A 24,307-nucleotide genomic window follows, 5' to 3' on the forward strand; every position below is an offset into this window, starting at 1 on the left:
TGGCATGTTGTTTTAAATTTAAATACTTCAGAATGCATCTCAATGGGGAAAGACATCATAAGACCTTTGTAACATTTAAGAAAATATAAATGTGTGTACTAAGCCTATACACAAATTCCCCAGTTGTCCCCAGATGCCTTTTTTAATAGTCTGCTCTTCTCCCCAATCCAGGATCCATTTCCCCTGTGGGCATATTGGTTACCCTCTCTTTAGCCTGTCTCTCTCTGTCTCTCTCAAATACAGCTTTGTTGAGTTATAACTTACAGTATAATGCACCTATTATTATTATTATTATTATTATTATTATTATTATTTTGATACTGAAGATTTAACTCAGGGGTACTTTACCACTGAGCCACATCCTCAGTCCTTTTTTTTTTTTTTTTTTTTTTTTGAGATAAGGTCTTGCTAAGTTGCTGAGGCTGGCCTTGAACTTGTGATCTTCCTGCCTCGTCCTCCTGAGTTGCTGGGATTACAGCATGCACCACTGCACCTGGCTACAGTTCACTCATTTATAACACAATTCAGTGGACTTTTTCATGTATTTACAGAGTTGTACAACCAAAATCACAATGAATCTTAAAACATCTTCATCATCGCAGAGAACATCCCCCCAAGCCTTAGGCAACCGCTGTTCCACTTTCTGTCTCTGTGGATGTTCCTATTCTGGACATTTCATGTACGTGAATCATGCTGTTTGCGGTCCCCTGGCGCTGGCTTCTTTCACTCATAGTGTTTTCGAGGGAGGTCTGTGTTGTAGCGCAGGTCAGACCTTCATTCCTGTGGCTGGATAATATCCATCATATGGCTGGACCATTTTATCTATTATCCTCACTTTAATCTCTCTTCATCGAGGTGGGTCCCTAACACATTTTTTCCTTTTGTCTTTCCTCCATTGGCTTTTAGTCTATTTTTTGAAGAGTTCAGGTCAGTTGGCTCACAGAACGACCTACATTCCTGATCTAATTGTCTTTTTCTTAGATCCAGGTTAGGTGGATAGGGCGAGGGAGCCATGTAGGGCACGCGGAGTTCTTATTACATCTTAGAGGGAGGCACCGCCCAGGCTTGCACCCCAGTGGAGAGGCTGAGTTTGAGCTCTTAGTTAACATGGTGATGATCAGACTTCTCTTTTGCAGGGGTTCATTTTCCCTTTCTAATATGTCAGTAACCTATAGTGCTGGGGTGATAAACAGTGACCATCCTATTCCCCAACACTCTTCTCATCGAGTGCTTTGAACATCCATAATGATCCTGGCCTTAACTCCTTTTGACATTGGGGTTTCTGAATGGTGGTCTTCTCATTCCTTGTGATTTTGATTGGCATTCTTCTGAAGGAAGGTTCCCTCTTCCCACTTTGGAGTTAGCATTGAAGTCATTCATCGTCCTGCTCAAAGGGGCCTAAACATGGCCGTTGGGAGTCCCTTCCAACTGGTTCCTGTGTCTCTTTATTTTATCATTGTGTATTTTCTTACCTCCTTGCACAATAAGATGTTCCAGGTCTACCTTGTATTTGGAATTAGTCATTTTTCTAAGAAACTGGGGCTCATTTAAATACAAAGAGTATTAGAAACCAAGCTGTAGCTGCTGTTTTCACTGTGGTGCAGGGGTTATTCCTCTGGGTCCTCTCCATGGAGTACTACAAGGTGGGGTGGTGTGTATGTGATGTGCATATGTATGTATGTATGTATGTACACACAGCCATGATGATGCGTGTATGTGATGCATGGACACGTGTGTGAAATTGGAATAAGTAGACTCAGGTCATCAGTGGCAAACACGGAGTCCAATGTGGCCTAGGGCATCCCCTGACACCTGATCCACACTGGATAAAGTGATACACAGCTGATAGGGTAGAAATCAGGGGAGTTCTGACTCCCACACTTAGGTGCATGATTTGTATTCCTGTCCTGGTCCAAGTTATAGGGAGGAGGTGTCCGATCTCATTCCACAGAGTCTTGTATGTGTGGTCCCAAAATAAATGCTCATGGATGATGGAGATTTTTTACTACACCCCCACTGCGAAGGCATTTGGAAAACAAGATACTGTCTCAGGTCTCAAAGCAGAGAAATGGCAGAAGATAGAGGGAAGAATTATGCAGGCTTAGTTTCCAATTTCCACTGGTCTATTTACTAGTCTTGTGACCCTGGATGATGTAGCTTCTGCAAGCCTCAATATCACGGTCTGGAAAACAGATGAGAAGCCATGCAACTTGCTGGGGTGTAGGATTAAATTAGATTGAGCATGTCAGATATCAAACCTGGGACCTGCCATAATAAGCAAGATGGTGGCTCTTGCAGTGTTCCCTCCCCCTGGTTATCTTCCTCATCCTCCTCTGCATTCCTGTCATTATGGCATCCATATGTAAACTCAAAGACTATGGCTGAGGCTGCTGGGGCACCAGTTGCTGCCTGGTGAGTTGCAGTCGTAATGGTGGTAATGTAAAGTTATTCCATGACAGAGAGATTGCAGACCATAAAATCAGCCCCAAGCACACCTCCATGGCATGTATGTGTTTGGCCAGTGTCTGCATAAGAGAACCTGTGGAGAGACTTCTGCCCTTGTCTCTTCTCCTTCGGGAATCACCTGGGGCTCCTGCTATGTGGCCTGTCTGCCTTCTTCCTTGGGCAGTTTTGGCAAGTGCCCTGATAGCATGGGAGGGTACAGGGTGAGACTGCTGGATGGGTTGGTGCCTTTAAAATGTCTACAGAAGCTATAGTTGACCACAAGTTTGACATTGCTCCAGAGTCTTTTGGGGTGGCCAGGCAGTAATCCTAAGTAGAGATGCTGGGATAAAGCAACAGAAAATCGATCACATCAGCCTAACTCCAAGTGAAGTCTTCAGATTGTGTAGGAAAGGAACTGGCCCCACCTGAGACTGACCTGCTGAAGCAGTAGCTCTGGGAGATGAAGTTGGGACTCTATTTTGAGCAGGCACTTCAGTGAATTCTGATACATCTCAAAGTTTGAGGACCAGTGATGATGATCCATTATGTAGATGGTAAAACAGAGACTCAAAGAGGTCAGATTTCTTGACTGGTGTCTCAAAGCCAGTAAAAAATTTCTTATCTGTGAAATGGGTAGTCCTTAAGGTTCCTTTGCACCAAGCACTCTTAGGATATCAGTTTTCATGAGTTGACTTTATTAAGCAGCCCAAGTAGGATTGCATAGCAGTCAAAATGGAGCACAGCCAGGGTCTCACTAAAGCCCCCTTTGCCTATGTCACAGATGGGCTCCTGAGGCTGGGGCTGACACCCTCCTGCACATGCTCATCTGACCAGGTGGTCCAGGGTTGTGCTGGCCTGCAGGTGGGGCTGCCAGTTTCTTTGAGGCTCCCTAGAGAAGCCCCACTATGCTTTTCTGATCCTATTAAAAATGACAGCCACTTTGTTATACTTGCCCAAAGATAGGGTAAGTCTCAGTCTCAGCCCCAGGATGTCCAGAGGATGGCTACCCACAATGCCTTAGCGTAAGCTACTTCCCAGGTCACTGCATGACTCAGGACAGGGACACTGCAGGTCCTGCCTGGAGACGTCTAGTGTTGAGTTCCAAATGCAATTGCTAATGGAACAACTGAGACCCAGGACCAAAGGTTTTCTTTAGGGTCCTAGGTTCTTAATTGGCAACCTTTAATTTTCCCTCTCAGCACAATCCTACAACTTTTGCAAGCTGCTGAGGACTTGTGGGCTCAAAGCTACTTGGGACCCTGGTTTTCTTTCTGGCAAAAGGGAAAACAAAAAGACAGTCCAAAAACTATCGCTCGGTTCTGTTCAGAAATTCCTCCCAGCTCATGAGCTTGAGAGAGCATCAAGTCGTGGAAGTGACTGAGCAGCGCCCCTGTGCACGTTATGTGTTTAGGGTTTGATATTTTGGACCTGGAGGTTTCTGAATAACGTGTCATGTGCTGAGTCCTCAGTGCCAGGAGGTCCTCAGTACCATCCACTTTAACTCTTCACTCCCCAGTGGATTCTGCCACACGAGCAGTGAGCGGCACGCGGAACCAGTTACCAGCAGAGGGCAGCGGAGGGGTTAACTCCCCAAATCACAGAATGAGAGGAGGGGAGACCTGGTTTGGAACAATTTTCTCGTAGTCTATGCAGGAGGCTTCATCCACTTTGCCTGTAGCCTGAGAGCCGGGCACAGGAGCAGCGTGTGCTCTCTGGAATTTTCCTTTGTGCCCTGGCCCAGAGCGTGGTGACTGGGAGTTAACAGCAGGCTGAGCATCCCTGAACTTCCCCAGCTCAGGGCTTTTCACCAATCCCTCCACCCTCAGGGAACCTGAATGGGGGAAAAAAACAGTCCAATATGGAGAACAGCTTTGACGATGTTTCTTACCTCTCTCCCCAGAACCTGGGATCCTTGTCACCAGGCAAAAAGCAGAGCAAGGAAAACACCATCACAGTAAGTGGCTTCCCGCGGGGTGCTCCCAGGTTTGGGCAGCAGGCCGGGGCATTTGACCACAGCTGGTCTGTTGCTATGGCAACATGGACCGCCAAGCCGAAGTGATGCCCAGCCTGAAAACGGGGAAGTTCCAAAAGCTTGGATTTAGCTGAAGTTCCCTAGCCCACTTTCCCTCCTTCTGTCCATTTCACATTTCCCTTCTTCTCCCTTGGTGAAGGAGTGGGGGGAGGGCTGTGGGATGATGCAGAAGCCATTTCTGTGGGGCGGGCAGGGGAAGGTACGCGTGCGGGAGTGGGTTGAAGGGGGTGGACCATGCTGTGTGCAAGTGATGTGACATGCAAATTACAGCCATGGCAGGGTTGCTTTTGTGCAGGGAAACTTCTGGAAGATGTCAAAGTTAAAAGCAAGAGAAAGCGCCCTAAGAATAGAGTTCCTGAGAGTTCCTAATGAGAAGCAGGCAGCTTCCTCCTAGCTGGGCCAGTCTGCCCCCCAGGACTCTTCCAAAAGCCCACTGAGTGCCCATGTGGAGACCCAGTGGGAGCCCCTCCCCCTCCTCCCCATCTCAGCTCTGTACTGAACTGAGGAGCTGGACATGGGCGAGGACCCTCCACGTGGGGAGGAGAGCTGTCCAGGTCCTCAAACAGCCCACAGCTCAGAGTCTTGAGAAGTGGGATCCTAGGTGTGCTGTCTTCACAAGTGCCGGAGCATCGGAGACAGGGGATTACTCTCTTGGGCTCCATCTCACACCATTCCAAGCCATTCTGACCACCCCCATGGAGATCAAACCAGGAGTGGATGCATTTCCCTGGTCTCTGCAGGATGAAGGATTCTACTTTGCAGGAAAAAGAGTTAGGCAAACAATAAAAACAATCATACTAATAGCCTTTATGTGCTTTTATAACACATAAACAATGTTCCAATTGACTTATTTTGCCTACTAGCTATGTGAGGTGTAGTAAATAGAATTAGTGTAGTAGAGTGATTATGGACCTGAACTCTGAAGCCAGAGTGTCACTTTTGTCACTTAAAGGCTGTGCAACAGCTGGGGCAAGTGACTCAGTGTCCACCTCTATGAAATAGGGACTTAGGGGCTCCTGAGACATAGTGATGGGATAAGAACTGAATGGGTCTGTTTATGCAGAGCACCTATAGCAGAGCCTGGCATTTAGAAAGTGTCCTATACACACATGTGTGATACCACCCTGTTACAGATGAGGAAGCTGAGGTGTGGAGTGGCACTTCACCCAAGGTCGCCCAGCAGAAAGCATCAGGATTCAACACCTATGCTCTTGCCCAGCATCAGTGCCCTTCTGGAGCCAGCCTGGTTTCTCAGGTCTCAGTCCCTCTTGACCTACCTCCCTCTGTTTCCAGAGTGCTGGGCAGAGGCAGAGAGGCTCAGGCTGCTGGAACTGTGGGCCTGCGCAGCCTCCCTGTTACTGGAGGAGCTCCTGGAGCCAGGCAGGACATGGACAGATCCCAGGTGCAAACTTACAGAGGGTATAGCCTCCATGTTTGAAATTACCACCAGATGCCCCAGAATGCCAGGGCAAAGCAGAGGATCCCCCAGAGTCTCCCAGAATAGGAGGAAAGGAGGATGAGGAAAACATGGGGGGAGGCCTCATTTTAGAAATTCTAGACCAAAAAAATGTGGGAGAAATGAAGAACGAGTGTTATGTTGGCCACAGTTGTCCTAAAGACCTATAGTGGTGGTGCCCAGGCCATGTGGTGCTTCAAGCTGTGTCAGTGGGCTGAGTGTGGCCCTGAACCTTCCTCAGAATGGCACACCTTGTCCTTCCCTGCTCGGTGCCTCCTCTGTTCCTTCCTACTGACCTACGTCAGTGCTTCTCGTGAAATGGCCGGTGACATGTGGTCGGCATTCAAGGCCTCTGAGATACTTATTTAAATTGCAGATTCCTGAAAGGTATCCAGGCCTATGGTGGGTCTCTCTGATGCCAAGCCAAAAAATTCTGCATTTTCACCAACACCTCCAGAACTTTTAAATAAACACTCCCGCCTTGAAGAACTGTTGCTGGGGATACTGAGCAAAGCCCTGGGGAGGAGGTCATGGGGCTGGTCAAGGGTCCCAGAGTGAGTGAGGAGCAGAGTCTCCCAGCCACCAGCCCAGGAAGCCTCCCAGCCCATCACTGGCCACCACTGTCCTGTGTGTCTCCAGCTGAAGACTGCCACGCTGCTGCTCTTTCCCCGACCCAGTGCTCTCTCCCTGTGCCCAGCCTCTCACTCTGGGCTTTGATCCTGCAGAACTCAGGGCTTCTGCAGGAGAAGATGCTCAGAAGGAAAGGATGGCCCTGTTCCCTAGGAGGCTGGGACATGAGCTTCCCTCTCCTTGGCATGTGGGGATGAGGTGAGCAACTTCCTGTGCTGTCTGATCCTAAGGAGTAGGCATTTCCAGGCCTGGGCAGCAAAGGGTGGTATGTACATGACTGAGGAGCAAGAACGGAGCTTGAATCTGAAGCTCCGTAGCCTGGAGCTGGTTTCAAATGGGTAGACACGTGGGTGGCCTGGCAGCAGCAGGCAGGGGCTGGCAGCCTCGCCTGGCTCTCGTCTCTCCTGTCAGCAATGCTGGACTGGCAGGTGGAGCAGGGTGTTTGATTGGGAGTGACGGGTACTAATGGCAGCTCAGAGCTCTGGGCACAAGTATGTCGTGTCCGAATCTTGAGGACTCCAGTAAAGAGGACAGCAGAGCCCCATGACCATATTCTCTCCTGGAAAGAGCATTTGGGATCACTCTTGTGATCCTCAGCCTTGGCTCCCCAGCATAGCCCATCTGAAGCCACAGAGCCCTGGTTGGGAGCTAGGGGTCTGGAGATGAGCCCTTGTGGTCCTCCTCTGTTCACCCAGAGCCCCGCTCTCCCCCACCTCCTGGGTCAGCTTCCCTCCCGGGGGAACATTCAGAGTCCGCTCCGCTGGAGCCCTTGGTTGTCAAGCTGTGTTCCGTTAGTCTACAGGCAGGCTGCTCAGACAGGCTGCCTCTCTTCTCCAGCACAGCCCCCTGCTCACATGAGCCCTTCAGGTGGGCCATGCTCGTGTTGAGCAGTTCTCACGCCAGAGCCAGCTGCAGCCCCCTCGGCATCCCCAGAGTCCCTGGAGGGCAGCCCTTGTGGGTTTGTCTGCCCTGGCAGGACTGCCAGCTGCACTGGACACCCTGGCAGCTGAGGAGGGCAGGGAGTGCCCCTCCATTCGTCTGAGGGTTGGAGAGAGCAGCATCGGTACTAGCATGAAGGTGAAGCTGGTCCATGCTGGGGATCTCAGGGTAGGTGAGGTTGCGAGTGGCCTCTCTAACTTCTCATTCCCAGTCCTCTGAGGGGCACATCCCTCTTCTGGCTCCCTGTTAAATTTCCCTTCCTGCTTGACCTCCTCTGTGGATTGAAGAGGTCATGTGGCAAGGGTTAGGTGCCAAGCGTCTGGACCAGATCACCTGGATTTAGACCCTGCTCCACAGTACACAAAAGCTGAGTGATGTTGTGTAAATAACTTATTGTTTCTGTGCTTCGGTTTACTTGTCTGTGAGATGGGGCCAACAGCAGCAACTGTTGGGGGTTACGTGAGTTAATGTAATAAAGCACTTAGGAAGGTGGCTGGCATATTCTTAGCTATTGTTAAACAGAAAGCAACTCCTTAGATCATCTCCGTGTATGCAAGGTACAAGATGGCATTGAAGCTCTTCCTGTTCTAAGAGGCTCTGGGAGAGGTGTAGCTGGACCCTGCTATCAACCGCCTGGAAAATGTCACCCAGGAAGGATCAGAAGTCCACGCATGGAAGTTTCTATAAGAAAAGCCCTGACTTGCCTTCTCTTTCCTGTTTGGGACTTGTGGCCCTGCTAGGTGGAGCCTTAAGGTCCTGCCAGCCCTTCTGATCCAGGGGTACCAGCCGGGGCTTTAGGTCACAGGTCAGAGCAAGTAGCTCAAGTAGAAGTAGTGGCCCAGGACCTAGGAAACCAGTTCTGCACCCTGCTCTGCCACTCTTCAGCCCCAAGGAGTGGCTGGAGCATGCGCCTCTCTGTGCCTCAGTTTCCTCATCTGTGACTGAGTGGGCATTTCAGCTCTGGTTGCTTCCTGGACATGCGCACACCATACAGCTCTCACCATCCCCCTCCGCTGCTGCCACCTCCTTCTCTCTGAGGCCACAGCTCTACCCCCATTTCCTGTCCCGGTGGATGGGAACACTCTTCACCCAGACGGGGCACCTAGAGGTCTGTCAGCCTCGGCACTGTTAACATGTTGCTATTTGTTGTGGGGGGTTGTTCTGTGTACTATCAATTGTTTCTCAGAAGCCCTGGCCCCTACCCACCAGATGCCAACAGCACAACCAAAAATGTCCTCACATTGCCAGATGTCCCCTGGGGTGTGGGAAAAATCACTCCTGGGTAACAGTCACTGAATCAACTTCACGGTGCTGTTAAGTTTATCTCCTAGGCATTTCCAGATTTGTCTCTTATCTCCCCTTTCCTATACTGCTGAGCCATCATTATGACTCACCAGGGTGGCTGCACAGCCTCCTCCAGTGGTCACAGCCTCTAATATTCCCCCATCCAGATCCCTGGCCCTTCCGGTAACCTCAGTACCCCATGCTTAGCCCAGTGGACTATTCATCCCAAAGAATCACAGTGACTTACTATCAAACTGTTGAGGGCAGATGCTGTACCTTTACATCACTAGTGTCATCGCACTAAGAAACATTTATGGGGCACCCACTGTGTGCCTGATGCTGTGCCAGACCCAAGGGAAACTGCAGGGAAAAGATGGACTCCCCTCCTCTAGGAGTCAGCTGTTAAAGAAGAGAAATGTGTAGTGAGAAACATCACGAATGTGCACCTGCAGGTTGGTGGGAGGACCTGGCATGGCCTGTGGCACTGAATAGCCATTCAACAAACATGGAGAAAGTGAATGAGCACATGGTCCATCAAAGCGCGGCTGGATCTGGATTCAAATATTTCCCTTCTGTGATCTTCAGCTTTGTCATATAAAGTTCTCATAGTTCCCTGCCTATAGGGTTGTTGGGAAGGTGAAATGAGAATGGAAGCAAAGCTCTTGACCAGGTGCCTGATGACGGCTCCCCAGGAGCACCCAAAGTCAGCAGCACACCTCCCGGGAGGCCAGTGAGGTGCAGTCCTCCAGATGCCCACCACAGGGTGCAGGGAAGTCCCTAGGGACTAGCTGGGCATGAGAAATCCTGAGACCAGAGTGCGGCTCCTAGCCAGGCCATCCCCAAACTGATGGCCTCACAGAGTGGCATAAGCAGCAAGGATAAGTCCTGAGTCACCCCCACTTTCCTGTCTTCACTCCTGTCCCCCAATTCAGCCAGCTGTCCTTCCCTGGTTGCTACAGGGCTTTTGGAGGAACCCCTCACCTTCTAGACCCCTGACCCTTCTAGTTTCCAACTAGGCATCTCTCTGGAATCATACAGGATTTTAGGAAACAAGATGGCGGAACAGTGCAAGGCAAGGCAGCTTTTCTCTTGGCTCGGCTACCCGGAACTCAAACAGCGGGAACACCACATCTCCCTGAGGCTTAGCGTGAAAAATCCTGGGATTTTTCAGGTTTGCCCTAGCAGAACCATGGACTGCTCGACTCATTAGTTGGATAAAAAAAAAAAGGAAGGAGGAACCTCTCTGAAGCGCAAATGACCAAAACCGGAACAGACCTCAGCGGATGAGCGCGAGGCCCTTTTTAAGCAGCAGAGTCAAGCAGCCAGGCACCAGAGGGGCACGCGGGTAAAATGACGGAAGACCCCATGAGGGTCTGGGTTTTATAGGGCCTTAGCAGAGCCAGGTCAAGGGAGGAGTCAGTTACTTTGGGCGGGCCTTTTGGCAGGGTGGAGGGGTTTATTTAGGGCGAGGCGGCAGGGCAGGTAGGGAGGTTCCTCCCTGGGGCCTATTTCCTTATCCTTCGCTCTCCACTGGAGCTGTTTGGTCCTCTGCCATCCAGGAGCCATCTTGGGACAGCTGCGTGGCGGAGCCTTCGAAACCCAAACCCAGATTTGTGAGTTTGCAGCTAGGTCTGTGGGGGCCTGTCTGAGCCTAGCAATCTGGTGGAAAGTCAGAATCTGGGAGCATTTCACCCAGGGGACACTGGTTGGAGAGGCTGGAGAAAGTGGGTTCACCCCAGTTTCGCCAGTCCTGAAACGCTCAGGGATAGATGGAGTCTCGAACCCCTCCCCAGTCCCACATCCCCTGATCCCCGGGTCCCACCAGGTCTAGCCTTGGCCGGGCACCCAGGAGGGACCTCCAGCTCCCCAATCCGCAGTCTCCCAACCCCTCCCTAGCCCCCAAACCAGCCCATCACTTGCTGCTACGTGGCGGACCAGCCCCATACATAACAGGTCTTGCTCAGGACATCTGGGGGAGAGGTGCCTGACCAGGAGTTCAAAAAGGTAGGGGTGGGAGAGATTTTGGAGATTATATCAGAGACCAGGAATTGTGGGGTCTGCAGGTGACGTAAGGGTCTAAGATCAGGCTCCTACATCGCATGAGGGGAACAGAAAAGAGACTGGTGTGCAGTCTTCCAATGTGGACCATCAATTGCTATATCTCACTTCCAAGTCCACCCCTCCTACCCTAGAAACCCTCACTATCCTGAGGGTAAAGCTACCATCAAACTCCAGACAACCCCCACCTATCGACAGAGTAGGGAAACTGAAGTGATCAATTTTCCATTAAGATCCCTTTTTTTTCCCTTCTCTCTCATATCTCTACCTTTTGAAACCAAGTATTTTTCATGCATCAATTCATTGAGAACTGGGATGTCTGAATAGTATATTACAGTTTTGTTGTATATTCTTTTATTTTTACTTTTTTTCCCTTTATATATATTTTCCTCTCATTTACTTGTTTCCCTGGATTCTTTCTCTCTTTCCTCCTGCTAACAGCCGACCTCTATTAATTCCTCTTTCATTCTTCCTATAGTAATTTTTATTTCTATCTTCTCATCTTCCTCATAAACATCCCATCCTACACCACTTGTTTTCTCTTTGTCCACCATTAGAAATTGTAAACCCCTTTGCAAACTTACTGTTTATATTCTAGACAATAGTTGACTACATCATTTCTGTGTATGCCACAAAACTGTAGATGTCTTAATAGGAGCTATTTAGTTTGAGGCTGTATGTTGTTTGCATTAGTTGCTGTTAATATTGGTCTTCCCCTTAAAGGTGAGGTACTGGAAACCTTCAGGGACCCTATAAATCTACAGGGTAGAAACTGTACTACCTCAGATCCCCACGGCTAAATGGGAAGACACACAAACAAAATGAAAAAAAAAGGGAATAAAGCACTCCAAACAAACCAGGATGCTCCAATTATAGACTCCATTGACAAACCAGTAGAAGAAATGTCAGAGAAGGAGTTCAGAATATACTTAGTAAAACTGCTTCACGACTTTAAGGAGGATATAAAGAGTGAAATCAGAGCTATGTTTCAGGAGAGGGAAGATATCTTAAAGAAAGAGATAAAGATCCTGAGAAGAAATCTAGAAGAAATCTTTGAAATGAAAGAATCAATAAACCAAAATAAAAATTCAATGGAAAGTAGCACCAACAGAGGAGACCACTTGGAAGACAGAACTTCAGGCAATGAAGACAAAATATATAATTTTGAAAATAAAGGTGACCACACAGAGAAGATGGTAAGAAACCACATAGAATTTTGAGAGTGGGGCTCTGGGGCTCATCCATCTTGTGTCTTCCATTTTGGTGGTCACAAAGCCCTCAGCATGGGTCATGAATGCTGCTTCTTACAGTGTGGTCCCTGGACCATTACAAATCCTGGGAGCTTGGTTCTCACCTAGACCTCCTGAATTAAATATTATGAGATTGGGACTCAGCAGTTGTGTTTTAACAAACCTTCTAGGTGACTCCAAAGCACACTCCCCCTTGGCTCTAAGACAAAACAGGAACTGAGGGGGGCTTGGGAAGGGTCAGAGGACTTTCAGATGGTTGGGCTTGGAGTCAGGTGGAATTTGTCATTGAGGGGCTGTTTCTGGTATCATCTCTGCTTCAGGCTAATGGGATCTGTCTTCATGGGCATCCTGGTGTTGGCATCCTGGGTCCTGTTCTTTCTCTGAGGGTGGGTCATCTTCTGGGGAAGGCTGAGCAAGAACCATTTCCTCTTCCTATTGCTGACCAACCTCTGGTCAAGTTGCCTCTCATGGTAAAGTTTTTCCTTTGTAGGAAGATATTTCCCCAAGGAAAGGTTCAGGCCAAGAGCAGTTTGGGTAAGAAAAGAGGAAGGAAGAGGGGAAGGGGTATTTTAGAAGGCATTTATATTCACTTCTGAGTACAGACAGCCTCTGTATCTTCAGGATCCACTTCTGTAGATTTAACCAACTGTGGATTGAAGATATTTCTTAAAAAATTTCATCTGTATTGAATGTGTACAAACTGTTTCTTTGTTATTCTTTACCAATAAGAGACCTGAATATCCATGAATTTTGCTATTATCAGGGGTTCTGGAACCAATCGCCCCTGAATATTGAGGGAGAGTATACCTTCAGCCTGCTAGTTCCTTTCCCCCACCCTGACCCCAGTACTGGGGATTGAACCCAGGGGCACTCTTCACAGAGCTAATCTCTGGTACTTTCCCATATTTTGGGGGGGGGGGGGACAGGATCTTGCTAAATTGCCAATGCTGGTCTTGAACTTGCAATCGATCCTCCTGCCTCAGCCTCTCAAGTTGCTGGGATTACAGGATTACAGTGTTCACCTCTGCATCCAGCTAGTTCTATGATTTTTAATGCCCAGTTTACTTGAAATCATAGTTCACATAGCATTAAGTTCTATTAAAATTTTCATGGGATCCATTATGAAGCAAAATAAAGGTAGACTGTGATCACCATTATTTGTTGTAATCAGGATCGCTGGAACACAAAATAAGGAATATGTGGAAGTTCCAGATCCATCCCTTGTTTTCTTGATTGCACCGAGTAACACCTGCTGGACAGGTGGTTTTTGAGACCCATGGAAAGGACTCACCTCTGGACACAGTGTGGTGTGTTTGTGGGAAGACCGTCTCCTGAGGCTGGGCATGAGAGGCTAACCAGCAGGCCGCTACTAGCCAGGGCTACCTTGGGTACGTAGCTTTGGGAGAAAGTTCCCCAACTCCAGAATCTTGAGGACCCACCTTGATCCTGACCTTGGTAGAATACAGTGCTGCCCATCTCCAGAGTTCTCTGGGTCATCCCTGAGCCTGTGCTCTCTCCAGAGTGGAAAACCCTACCTTATCTCACTAGATATCAGCATCCAGGAGGGGCTCCTCCCTTTGGCTAGGACTGCTCCCCAGCTCTTCTCATAGGACAGCAAGTGAGACCTGTGTTCCTGGCTGCTAGGGTGGGAGGGAGGTAGATTAATTTCCAATTGCCCTTGAGTCCCTGAACTAGAGGACATGTCTGGTCATACCTGGGCCTGATTCAGCTGACAGAAGGGTCTGATGGACTTACAGTGTTGTTTTTATTGTTACAAGCTTTGACTGAATGGCCAACACTTAACAATTGAGACAGTTCATATAAAAACTGTGAATTCCAGCCTCTCTTGAGTCCTCACATCATTGGGTAATACTGGACTCCTCCTCTTATTTGTGAATCTGCCCCTCAGAGGCATCTCCATGGACCCTGGCCCTCACTCAGGGCAGGAGCTTCTTCCCCTTCCTTCCAAGCTGCACTTTCCTTGACACAGACACCTCACTGGTTAGCATGCCCTGCCTGGCGTCAGAGTTTGCATACTGTCCCCCAAATCTTGGGTTTTCTGCACAGTTGTTCCCTTTAACATCCAAAATTTCTCCTTGCAAGTATTTGGGCTGCAAAAAAAAAAGGGCCAGTGATTGATATGACTCAGGGCTTATTCTCAGAGAAAACAAATTAACCATCTCCAATAGGAAAAGGAGGATCCAGGGCTTAAAGCCACATAGCAGGAACAAAGCTGCTGTCACAGCACAGGGACACCTCCAACGTGCTTGGGCAGAAAAAACTCTGAGACAACCCCAAAACTTCTGCACCTCACTCCCCTTGGCAAGGGCCAACCTCAAGTGCATGCCTGGATTATAATTTTGTACTACAGTTGTTCATATAATATGTATCTTGAAATAACCTCTCACCTCTGACCCTCACCAACACCATTCTTTCCTTGGGAGCAAATCATTTCATCACTTTGCAGAAGTATTCTACACAGAAATAGCCAAATGTTCTTATACCCCCATTTTTTAATACAAATGGAATACTATTCTGCACCTTGTTTTTTTTCTCCCACATAAGAGTATGTCCTGGTATACTTCCCTTATCAATATATAAGAACTTTATCACTATTTTTTGCCATGAATACAGCTTTCATGGATCTTTCATTCTCATAATTTGCTTACCTGTTCCCCTACTGATGGACCATGGAGTTGTGATGTGGCCTTTGGCTTCCATTAATAGCATTGTAATGAAAACCATGCATGTATGTCTCATTACACAGGAATGAACATATCTGCAGCACAGACTCCTGGAAGTGCAATTGCTAGGTGGAAGGATCTAAATATTTGCAATGCGATAGGTCCTATTAAACTGCCCTCCAAGGAGTTTGCCCTGATTTCCCACCCCTGGGGTTTGCATGAATGCCTCCTTGCACCGGAGCATCTGAAGATACCTATGCATGCTCCATCAACCTCGACCCAAGGGAGACCTCTTGCTTTGTCCAGGGAGTAAGGCCTTTCCTACTTTTCCCAGCCTCTAATGAAGTCATTTTCTTTTTATTCTGCACCCTCCAGATAAATTGCGTGACGTTCCCTCACCCAGACACAATGCCTGAACAGCAGCTGCTGAAGCCAACTGAGTGGAGCTACTGTGACTACTTCTGGGTACGTGCTGCCTCAGTTTCTGTGGCTCCAATAACCAGGAGTACACACCTGGAAGGGCTCTTGAGCCCAAAGCAGAGGGGACTTTCTTGTTGAAGCCTGAAGGTCTGGCAGTCAGTTTGACATCTGAAATGAGAATTGAAGACCCTCCTGGAGTCTAAATCATTCTTTAAATCTCAAAGAATCAGCAGGGATTTTGTTTGTGACAACACAGAAACCCCCACCAGAATGCCAGTTAACTGAAGGGTCATTTTCTTTGATGTTCAGCAAAGGCAGACTAGAGGGGTTGGGGGCATAGCTCAGGGGTAGAGCACTTTCCTAGCATACCTGAGGCCCTGGGTTTGATCCCCAGGGCTGCCAAAAAAAAAAAAAAAAAAAAAAAAAACGGGCAAAGGCAGAAAGGCAGACTAAAGTTAGCTTCACAGTTTTTTGTTTGTTTGTTTGTTTGTTTGTTGCTGTACTGGGGATTGAACCCAGGACCTTGTGCTTGCAAGGCAAGCACTCCACCAACTGAGCTATAGTTAGATTCAGTAGACAAATCTGGGCTCCAGACCTGATGTCAATGACCTTGGACAAGTACCATTTCCAGCAAAACAGGGATGGGTTCAAAGATGTTCAGAGAGCTCCCACTTTAAATGTTCTGTGCTTGCAGAACTTTTGCATATTGCTTGATGGACACACAATTTCAGTCTTGCAGGACGAAATAGTTCTGTGGGTGGATGGTGAAGACAGATGTACAACAGGGTGATTGGTGTCACTGAACTGCGCAAAAAATGGTAAAAATGATAAATGTTATGTGTATTTTGCCACAATTAAAATAAATTAAAAATTTTAAAATAAATGCAGAGTCCTATACCTCAGAAATTCTTGAGGGCAATCCCAGATATTTGCAATTTTTAAATCCACAATGACTTTGAAAAGTGGACTGCCTCATTGTGAAATCAGATAGTGGCAATGATTGTACAACCTTGCAATTATATTAAAAACTACTGAATTGTACATCTCCAAAGAGAGCTTTTGCAAAGACTCTGAGAAAAAGTAAATAAATAAAATCCTTTCCTTTTCACCACTGTGCAAAGTGGATTATCTATCCTTTTTTAGGTCTGCTGATTACTAGACAAAATGCTTTTACAAAATTTCCTTCCAAATCATTCATACTTAGAAGATATCCAAAGATTCCTGTTGACCTCTGGTAGGGACAGTTCTTATCCCTGCAGCTGTGTGGCTTCAAGAGCTGGGATAGGTGCAGAGGTTTTAGTACAAAACAGTTTGAAAAGGGCTCAGGCTTTAGCATCAGACAGATGTGGAAAGATGAGCTCAGAAGTAGGGGGAGCAGGGGTCAGTGTATAAGACTTGAATAGGTCCCTATAAGGGTTTTATACTGTTTGCAATAGGGAGCTGCTGGAAGGTTCTTAGCAGAGAGGTATGTGTGATCTGGTTTACATCCATCATGTAGGCAAGAGTAAAGTTAAGAGTGAGTGGAGATGACCTGGAAGAATAGTGGCAGTGGCAGAGATGGGGAGACATAGCTCTGTTTGCAAAGCTCACCCTAAAGGGACCACTCAAGGGAGAAGGGTTTGAGCCCTGGAAATAGGTTTTGGGGAGCCTGGCCTGGAGCTCAGTGTTGCGGGTGTTCAAGGAGCTTGGGGAGTTGGAGGGAGCACGTAATCCTGCCTGCTGGTCAGCAGCATCTGAGGGTGTGACACTCCAGGGTGCTCAGCTTAATTCCAGCCCTCTGGGAACTCTGAGGCTTACTCTGGGGGTTTTCTTTCCTAACCATGAAGGTATTTTCCTCTCTAATAGAAATTTCTCTTATGATGCACCGGGTACACACCTGTAATCCCAGTGACTTGGGAGACTGAGGCAGGAGGATCTCAAGTTCAAGGCCAGCCTGAGCAACTTAGTGAGGCCCTGTCTCAAAATAAAAAGGGATGCAGCTCAGAAAATAGAGCACCCATGGATTTCATCCCCAGTACCTCAAAAAAGGGAGGAGGGAGGAAATGAAAAAGGAAGGAATATCTCTCTGCCAACAATAGTCATTAAAGCCTTTTTCTCTATCTGGTTTTCCCTGGAGTACATGAGTCATTCAACATATCCATCCTAGAAGGGAGGCAGATTTGGGATCAGTATTTTGGTTAATTTTTTCTTTGCTTTTTTATCAAGAGGTAACATTCACAGAGTGAAATGCACACATCCCCAGCGCACATGGAGAAATGTTTAAACTCCAAGAGCAGCCCCATGGTGACATGGTTTGACCACATAGAGTGGTGATGTCCAGTCATGAGAGGTGTTAGCAGAACAACCAGAGGGTCTTGGGGCAGTGAGACCGTGGAAGGGAATCTCAATTGGGCAGGATCAGGAAGACTCCATAAAATCTTTCATGTTCTTGACCATGGTAAATGGGGTTCTCTGCAAGTATTGGCAGCCTCTTTCCCTTCTTCTGTCCTGAATGTCTGAGCTGAAAGAGATCCTAGAGTTGCAAGCTGTTTCAATCTCAAGGGGTATGGTGGAGGGGAGGGGCACAGCCTAGGATTGGATGAACCTGACCTTGTCACCCCACGACTGAGCAGAGATGAGAACCTGGGTCTTTCCAGGTGCTGGGACAAAGTTCCCACCAGTGTGCCTTTCTATGATATCAGAACCCATTTTAATTCCTTCTGTTAATAATCAAAGCATTTAACCCTGGATTCTTGGTACAGAAAGACTGTAATGCAGGAGGACACTGTTTTAATCCTGGTGACAACCAGGGACCTGGGATGGCTCTGTGAGTTGGTTCTCCAGCAGCCTGGCCTTGTGGACAGATGACGGGATGCATGATGGGCAGGGAAAAGCAGAAAGGGATACCAGGTGGTTGAGGAAGTGCAGATAAAACAGATCATTTCATTTTGAAGTTTTAAGAATATTTGTTTATAAAAATTAATTGGATCCTAGTTCCCACTTCATTGTCTTGACCATCTCCCTCAGGTCCTGATTTAGATTTTAAAGTAACTAATAATCGAGACCACTAATTGAGCATTTACTATGTGCTCAGCACTGTGCTGGGTTAGGGCTGCCAGGCAAATTTGGGTGCTTTCTGGAATCTGTCTTCCCTGCATGCCATTCTCCTTGACATCAGGCACCAGATGTCACTTGAACCCTTGTGCTTCTTTTTCTTTCCCAGGCTGATAAGAAAGACCCCCAAGGCAATGGCACCGTGGCGGGGTTCGAACTGCTGCTCCAAAAGCAACTGAAGGGCAAACAAATGCAGAAAGAAATGTCTGAATTCGTCCGAGAGAGGTAAAGCCCGGGTCCCACCCAGTTGCAGGGACTGGTGACAGGGCCCACCTTGAAGGGCCTGAGGGGAGTCAGCAGGGACTCAGCACTGCACGGCCAATCTTGGACTGGTTAGCACTAGGAGAACATGAGGCTGGAGTCCCAAATGCATGGTGCCTGGGAGAGATCTGATCAGATGTGTGGCTTTGGCCTGTGTAGTGTTTTTGAAGATTCGAACCAATGTTTAAAAAATACTGGTAGATTTTACATTAAAATCTGGCTACCTAGCATCTCTTGAGAGGGCACAGGGTTGATAGCCTCCTCATCCCTCATGTAGTAATTGACTGGAGGTCAGCAGCAGAGCCCTGTGGAAGGAGCATGTGTTCCCATTTTTGCTGCAGTCTCCACCACTCCCTATTGTCTCCCCCATTGCTTCACCCCTTTATCTATCTGGTCCTCATTTGAAGCACTGTCCCTCACCAGAATCCAAAAGGGGGAATGTTACTTTTCAATTCATCTTCATACAAAAACTGTTCAGGCCAAGGAATGTAGAACTACCCCCTGCCTTCAGGGAATATGCCAATAGTTTGTCTGAAGAACTTGGGAACATTGATGAAGAAACAATAAATTCAATCCAACAGAAAGAAGGAAAGCTGCAAAATGAAAGAGAAGTTCCTTCTTCTCTTTCTTCCTAAGTTCTGAGACTCCTGTAACACACTCATATATCCACACACTTCCATATACCTGCCATTCGCATGTGTGTATACACACATATACGTAATTTTTTAAATAGTATTTCCAAGGCATACTGGAAATATTTAGAGCAAATGGCAGTATCTTTTAAAAAATATTTCTTTTATTTTATTATAATAACCATAATCAGGTAATAATGCTTTGGCATTTTAAAGCACCCTTTTCCTTAGGAGGCCTATTTTCTATTTGTATAATCAAATCTTTATTTTATGACCCATTAAACTGGTAGGAAATTGGAAAGCCGCAATGCTCAGGAGCAAGAAAACAAAAATATAAAACAGGCAAATAGAAAAAGTGTTGTCTAAGCCAAAGTCTGAGTGGGCCTATGGTTTATGCTCATAACAGCGTAATGTTAGCAAACACACGGGCTCTGCCATTGCAGGGCATTCCGGTCTCCCCGGGTGAAATGCATATTCCTCCAACTTTCTCAGTCCACCCTCGGGCCACAAAGCAGGTGCTTTTCAGAGCCAGGAGAGGCCAGAGCCTAGGTGCAGAGGTGGGACCTGGTCCCTGGTTTGCTGTGGCCTCTGCTGAAGAAAGCAGGGTAGGGCATGGAGGTGGTATAGGCTGGTTTTGGAGGTGAGACTTGGGAGGCAGATGGCAGGTGCACCTCTCTGCCCTGGCATGTCCTTGGCACTGTGACACAGTTGGATCTGGTTTTGAGAAACCTTGGCCACAGTTTGGAGGTCCAAGCTGGCAGTCCGTGTAATCCTGGGAGGGCTGGAGGCAAAGGCGGAGGGAATGGAGAGGAAGCAACAGAATTGAGAGAGAAGTCAGTGTTCAGCGCTGGAAGACTCAGAGACTGGCTAGAGGTATAGATGAGAGTGAAGCAGAGCCAGGAGGAGCGAGATTGAGTTTCTGTGCCACATTGTGCATCCATTATTACTCAGAATGCTGTTGCTGGATGTCAGTCGCCTTGTCTGCACCCGAATGGCCAGGAAGCAAACACTGCAGCCCCTCGGGCTTTTCTGTTCACTGCATGGAGACATGGAGACCCAGGGGCTCTCTGGGGTCCCATTCCCTCTGGCCAGCTCTGGTTGTCATAACACAGCTCTTCTGCCTCCCACGATGGCCCCAAGGAGCACTTCGGTGGTGAGCAGCACATTTGACAACACACTTAACACAGAACGCTCCCCAGAGAGTCACCTTGAAAGTATGTTAAGGGTCTACCAGCTGGAAGCTCTATGCAAGGTAGCGTTCCTCCCCAGGGGAGCAGAACCAGGCTGCAGCTCTGGACACTGCCTGGTTTCCATGGAAATACTCGAGCCCTTGACAGTACTTCACAATTAGAGGCTCTGGGGTGGGAGATGGCAGAGAGATGTTCTATTCTTGCTTCTAAGAGGCTGAGGCCATCTGGGAGGGTCTAAAATCAGAGTTCCGAGCTTGAAGGCAGGAGACACATGTACCATCCCTGGTGGTCTGTCATAAGTAGCATTCATTCATGTAAGGGCCTCTGTGTGTCCAGCCTATTGCCAGGAACTGCTCAAATGATAGCGCTCATCTTCATAGTCCTAGGAGACAGGCAGAAATATCCCACTCTGCAGTTGGGTGACAGAGGCTCAAACAGTTTCATGCATTTATTCAGTAAATATTAAGAACCACACACTCAGAGTTTACATTCTGTCGTGACCTAATGGTTCCTTTACACAGCTGCTACCTGGCAGGGAGCAGCTTCGATCCACCATCCAGCACTGGAGAGCTGACGCGTTGGGTTTTCTCCTTTTGCAGGATAAAGATTGAAGAAGAATATGCAAAGAACTTGGCTAAGCTCTCTCAGAACTCGTTGGCTGCACAAGAGGAAGGGTGAGTAGGGAGGAGAGTAATGGAACTGGGGAGGATCCTTTCTCACCCATCACCTGTCACTGGGATAGATGAATTTGGATGAGGAACTCTCCATAAGTCTGGGTCAAGGTGGGTCCATGCTCAAGTTGTTTGCTCATAGTTCAAGGCACACCCTGTGACTGAAGGTGTACACCTATAGCTCGAATGGGGCACCCATAACTCATAGTAGGCACCCATGGCTTGAGATGGGTGCTCATGGCTCAAGCTGGGTACTAATGGTTCCAGGTGGGTACTAATAGCTCAGGGTGGATGCTCAGGTTTCATTGTGGGTGCTCATAGTTCAAGGTAGCCACCTCTAGTTCAGGAAGGGTGCCCTTAGCTCAGGTTGAGTACCCTGAGCTCCACCAAGGTGGTTACCCATGACTCAAAGTGTGGGTGTCCATGTTCAAGGAGGGAACTTGTACATTGTCTTCTCTCTAGTGACCCAGGGCCCTCCTGCCAGGTGCTGGAGCATGTCAGAAGCCCCTCTGCCCTCTCCCCTATAACTGGGCAGCAGCTTTCAGATGCCCACCCCCAGATCCCCTTTTTCTGAGGGCAGGCTGGGAGGAAAGTGGGCATGAGAGGATTTCACGTTAGCCCCTTAGAATGTTCTCCTGTGGGCCTGAGCCCCAGGCTTCCCTTCCTGCTCCCACTGACCATTCCAACTTCTGTGGGTGGGGCCGACATTGAGCCCAGCCCTCCCAGTCATACAAGAATTCCTAGTGGGAAAAAGACTTCAGCCTTTCTGCTCTGTTAAGAGTCAGCCCTCATGCATCACCGAAGGCGTGCCGAATGATAGTCCCTATGGAAAGCAGTTTGGCAGTTCCTCAAAAAGCTAAGCATAGAACTACTATATACCCCAGCAATTCCTTCTTAGGCGTCTATCCCAAAGAATTGAAAACGGGGACTCAAACAAACATTTACAACTCAGATCAGGAAATGGGTGCACAAGTTGTAGGATATGCACAATGCCTATCCATGGATACTCAGTGGAGTATTATTCAGCCGTAAAAAGGAATGGATTTCTGAAATGTGCTATGTGGATGAAGCTCAAAACCATTATGCCAAGTGATAGAAGCCAGACACATAATATGGTCACATAGCATATGATTCCATTTATCTGGAACATCCAGAGTAGGTTATCATGGCACGGGGAAAAGGGGGACATGGGAGAGACTGCTTCATTGGCAAAGCTTTTTTTTTAAGGTATTTGTCTGATGAAGCTGCAGTAACAAAAATAGCACAGAGTGTGACTTAAACTGCAGACATTTATTTTCTCACAGTTCTGGAGGCTGGAAGTCTGAAGCCAAGGTGCCGGCAGGGCTGGTGTGAGGCGAGAGCTTTCCCCTAGGTTTCAGTCAATCACCTCGCCTCACAGCCCATCCTGGTGTGTGCGGGTGTGGGGGGTGCTTCCTGGAGTCCCTTCTAAGACACTAATCCTATGGGATGCAGGCCCCACCCATTAGCTTTATGTGTCTTTGACAGCAGCCTGAGGCTGAGGAGGTCGCCTCAGCCTTATCTACTTTAAAGGTCCCATCCCCACAGCACACATGTGGCTGTGATAGCAGCCACATCAGGGATTAGGCCTTTAGCTTATGAATCGGGGGGAACACACATTCTTTTTCTGTGACTGTTGATGAAAACGTCATTGGTCACACAACACTGGGGACGTGCTAATCACTGCTAGTTTACTCACATTAAGTGGGTTAATTTTGTCACATGATTTTTACCTCAATAAAATAATAATAATAATATGGAAGACTCTCAGGAGGCTAGAGTTGGTCCCCAGAGGTCACCTCTCTATTCTGACCTTCCTGCACAAGTCTCTCTGAAGTTCTCCTACAAGGGGAAGTGAAGCCCCAAGAAGGAAGCCATCCTGCCGTGGGGTGGTTGTGATTGTCAGAGAGCTGTGATCTTCAACAAGTCCAAGTCTGCCTTCATGGCCTGAAATCCTGCAGGGGACAGGGAGTTTGCCAAATAAATGTGGCTTTGATTAAGGCCTCCGTGTGGGCCGACGACACAGCCAAACCTCCTGGGAATGGTTTCCACCAACTCGGCCAGCCACACGCCACAGGGTGACCTACAGACCAGCATCTCTCCCACAGACGTAAGTGGGGTTAATTATTTCCTGGCCCCTCTGCTCCGTGCAGAAGGGGACATATAGGCAAAGTAGCCCTTGCTGCCTGGGAAGGGACTTTCCTAAGGATCTCCATGCCCTGCAACCACTGTGCTGCTCCGGAGTCTTCCGGCTTCCACCTCCTGGGCCTGGGCTGCTGCCAAGGACACTATGTCCTGCCAGCACACACAGCATATGCTCCTCCACCGAGCAGCCCAGCCCCACATGCCAGGCCTGCACCATGCTGCACACACACACTCGTGCAAGCAGGAGACAAACAACACACATGCTCACATACGAGCTTCTGCCCACTCGCCTCTACCTGCCCATGTGCCCCTCACTGCTGCACATGGTAACCCCGTGCACACACTCCCCCCAGCAGGCACTTCGGGGTGCACACGTGGACCCCCTACACACGGCGTGCAAAATGCTGTTTTGCATTTATACACAGATTTGGGCATTTGACCCAACCCACCTTGGAAACTTTCCAGGTGCAATGCTGAAGCTTAGAAATTGGGGGCACCTAGGAATGTGCAGTCAGGGGGACTAGAGAGGCTTGACCACCCGAGTGCTGAGTTCACCTTGGCTTTCAGAGGACACAGGCACGCTGGTGAATAAATGGAATTAGATTTATTCTGCCTTCAGTTTTCCTCTCCTGTGTAGAAGGGAAATGGGATTTTGGTCTTTCCTGGTTGACGGTTGTGATGGGGTCACATGCATTTTGATTTGGCATTCCTCGAACCATATTTTGGGACAAAAGGACATCTGTTTGTTTTTTCAAATGGAAGAATTTCTAAGTGGATTTTTTCCCTAAAATTGTTAATGATTTTACTTTTGATTAACATATTAATTGTACATGTTAACAGGGCTCAGTATGATGTTTCCACACATCTTCAAGTGGCTCTGAGGGGCTAGGAATGCCAGGGACGGGGAGCATGCGTGGGGATGCACTGGCTCAGTTGGGCTCATCCGAATGTTTGGAGTAATGTCCTTTCACCTGCAAATGTTCAGTCTGGAGATGGGGCCAAGGACATTGTCCTAGGTGGAGACTTTGCTTGTGCGTTTTCTTCCAATAGCCATGAGCTGACGTTTTCAGGACACCATACAAGTCCCTGGCTAGTTACT

The 24,307-nt window shown here is 48.1% G+C and overlaps 1 protein-coding gene across 15 annotated transcripts in view; it reads left to right on the forward strand.

The window, feature by feature from the left end:
- Positions 1 to 24,307, forward strand: part of Gas7 (growth arrest specific 7) — a 234,159-nt gene that overhangs the window by 188,076 nt on the left and 21,776 nt on the right. For all 15 annotated transcript variants that reach the window (XM_047543646.1, XM_047543645.1, XM_047543659.1 and 12 more), the window contains 4 exons: positions 4,346 to 4,399; positions 15,154 to 15,243; positions 18,401 to 18,516; positions 20,974 to 21,048. In XM_047543646.1, the coding sequence (XP_047399602.1) occupies positions 4,346 to 4,399; positions 15,154 to 15,243; positions 18,401 to 18,516; positions 20,974 to 21,048 (335 nt within the window). The remainder of the gene's footprint in view (positions 1 to 4,345; positions 4,400 to 15,153; positions 15,244 to 18,400; positions 18,517 to 20,973; positions 21,049 to 24,307) is intronic.

Source organism: Sciurus carolinensis, chromosome 3, assembly GCF_902686445.1.
Source record: "Sciurus carolinensis chromosome 3, mSciCar1.2, whole genome shotgun sequence".
In the NCBI taxonomy this organism is placed as follows: domain Eukaryota; kingdom Metazoa; phylum Chordata; class Mammalia; order Rodentia; family Sciuridae; genus Sciurus; species Sciurus carolinensis.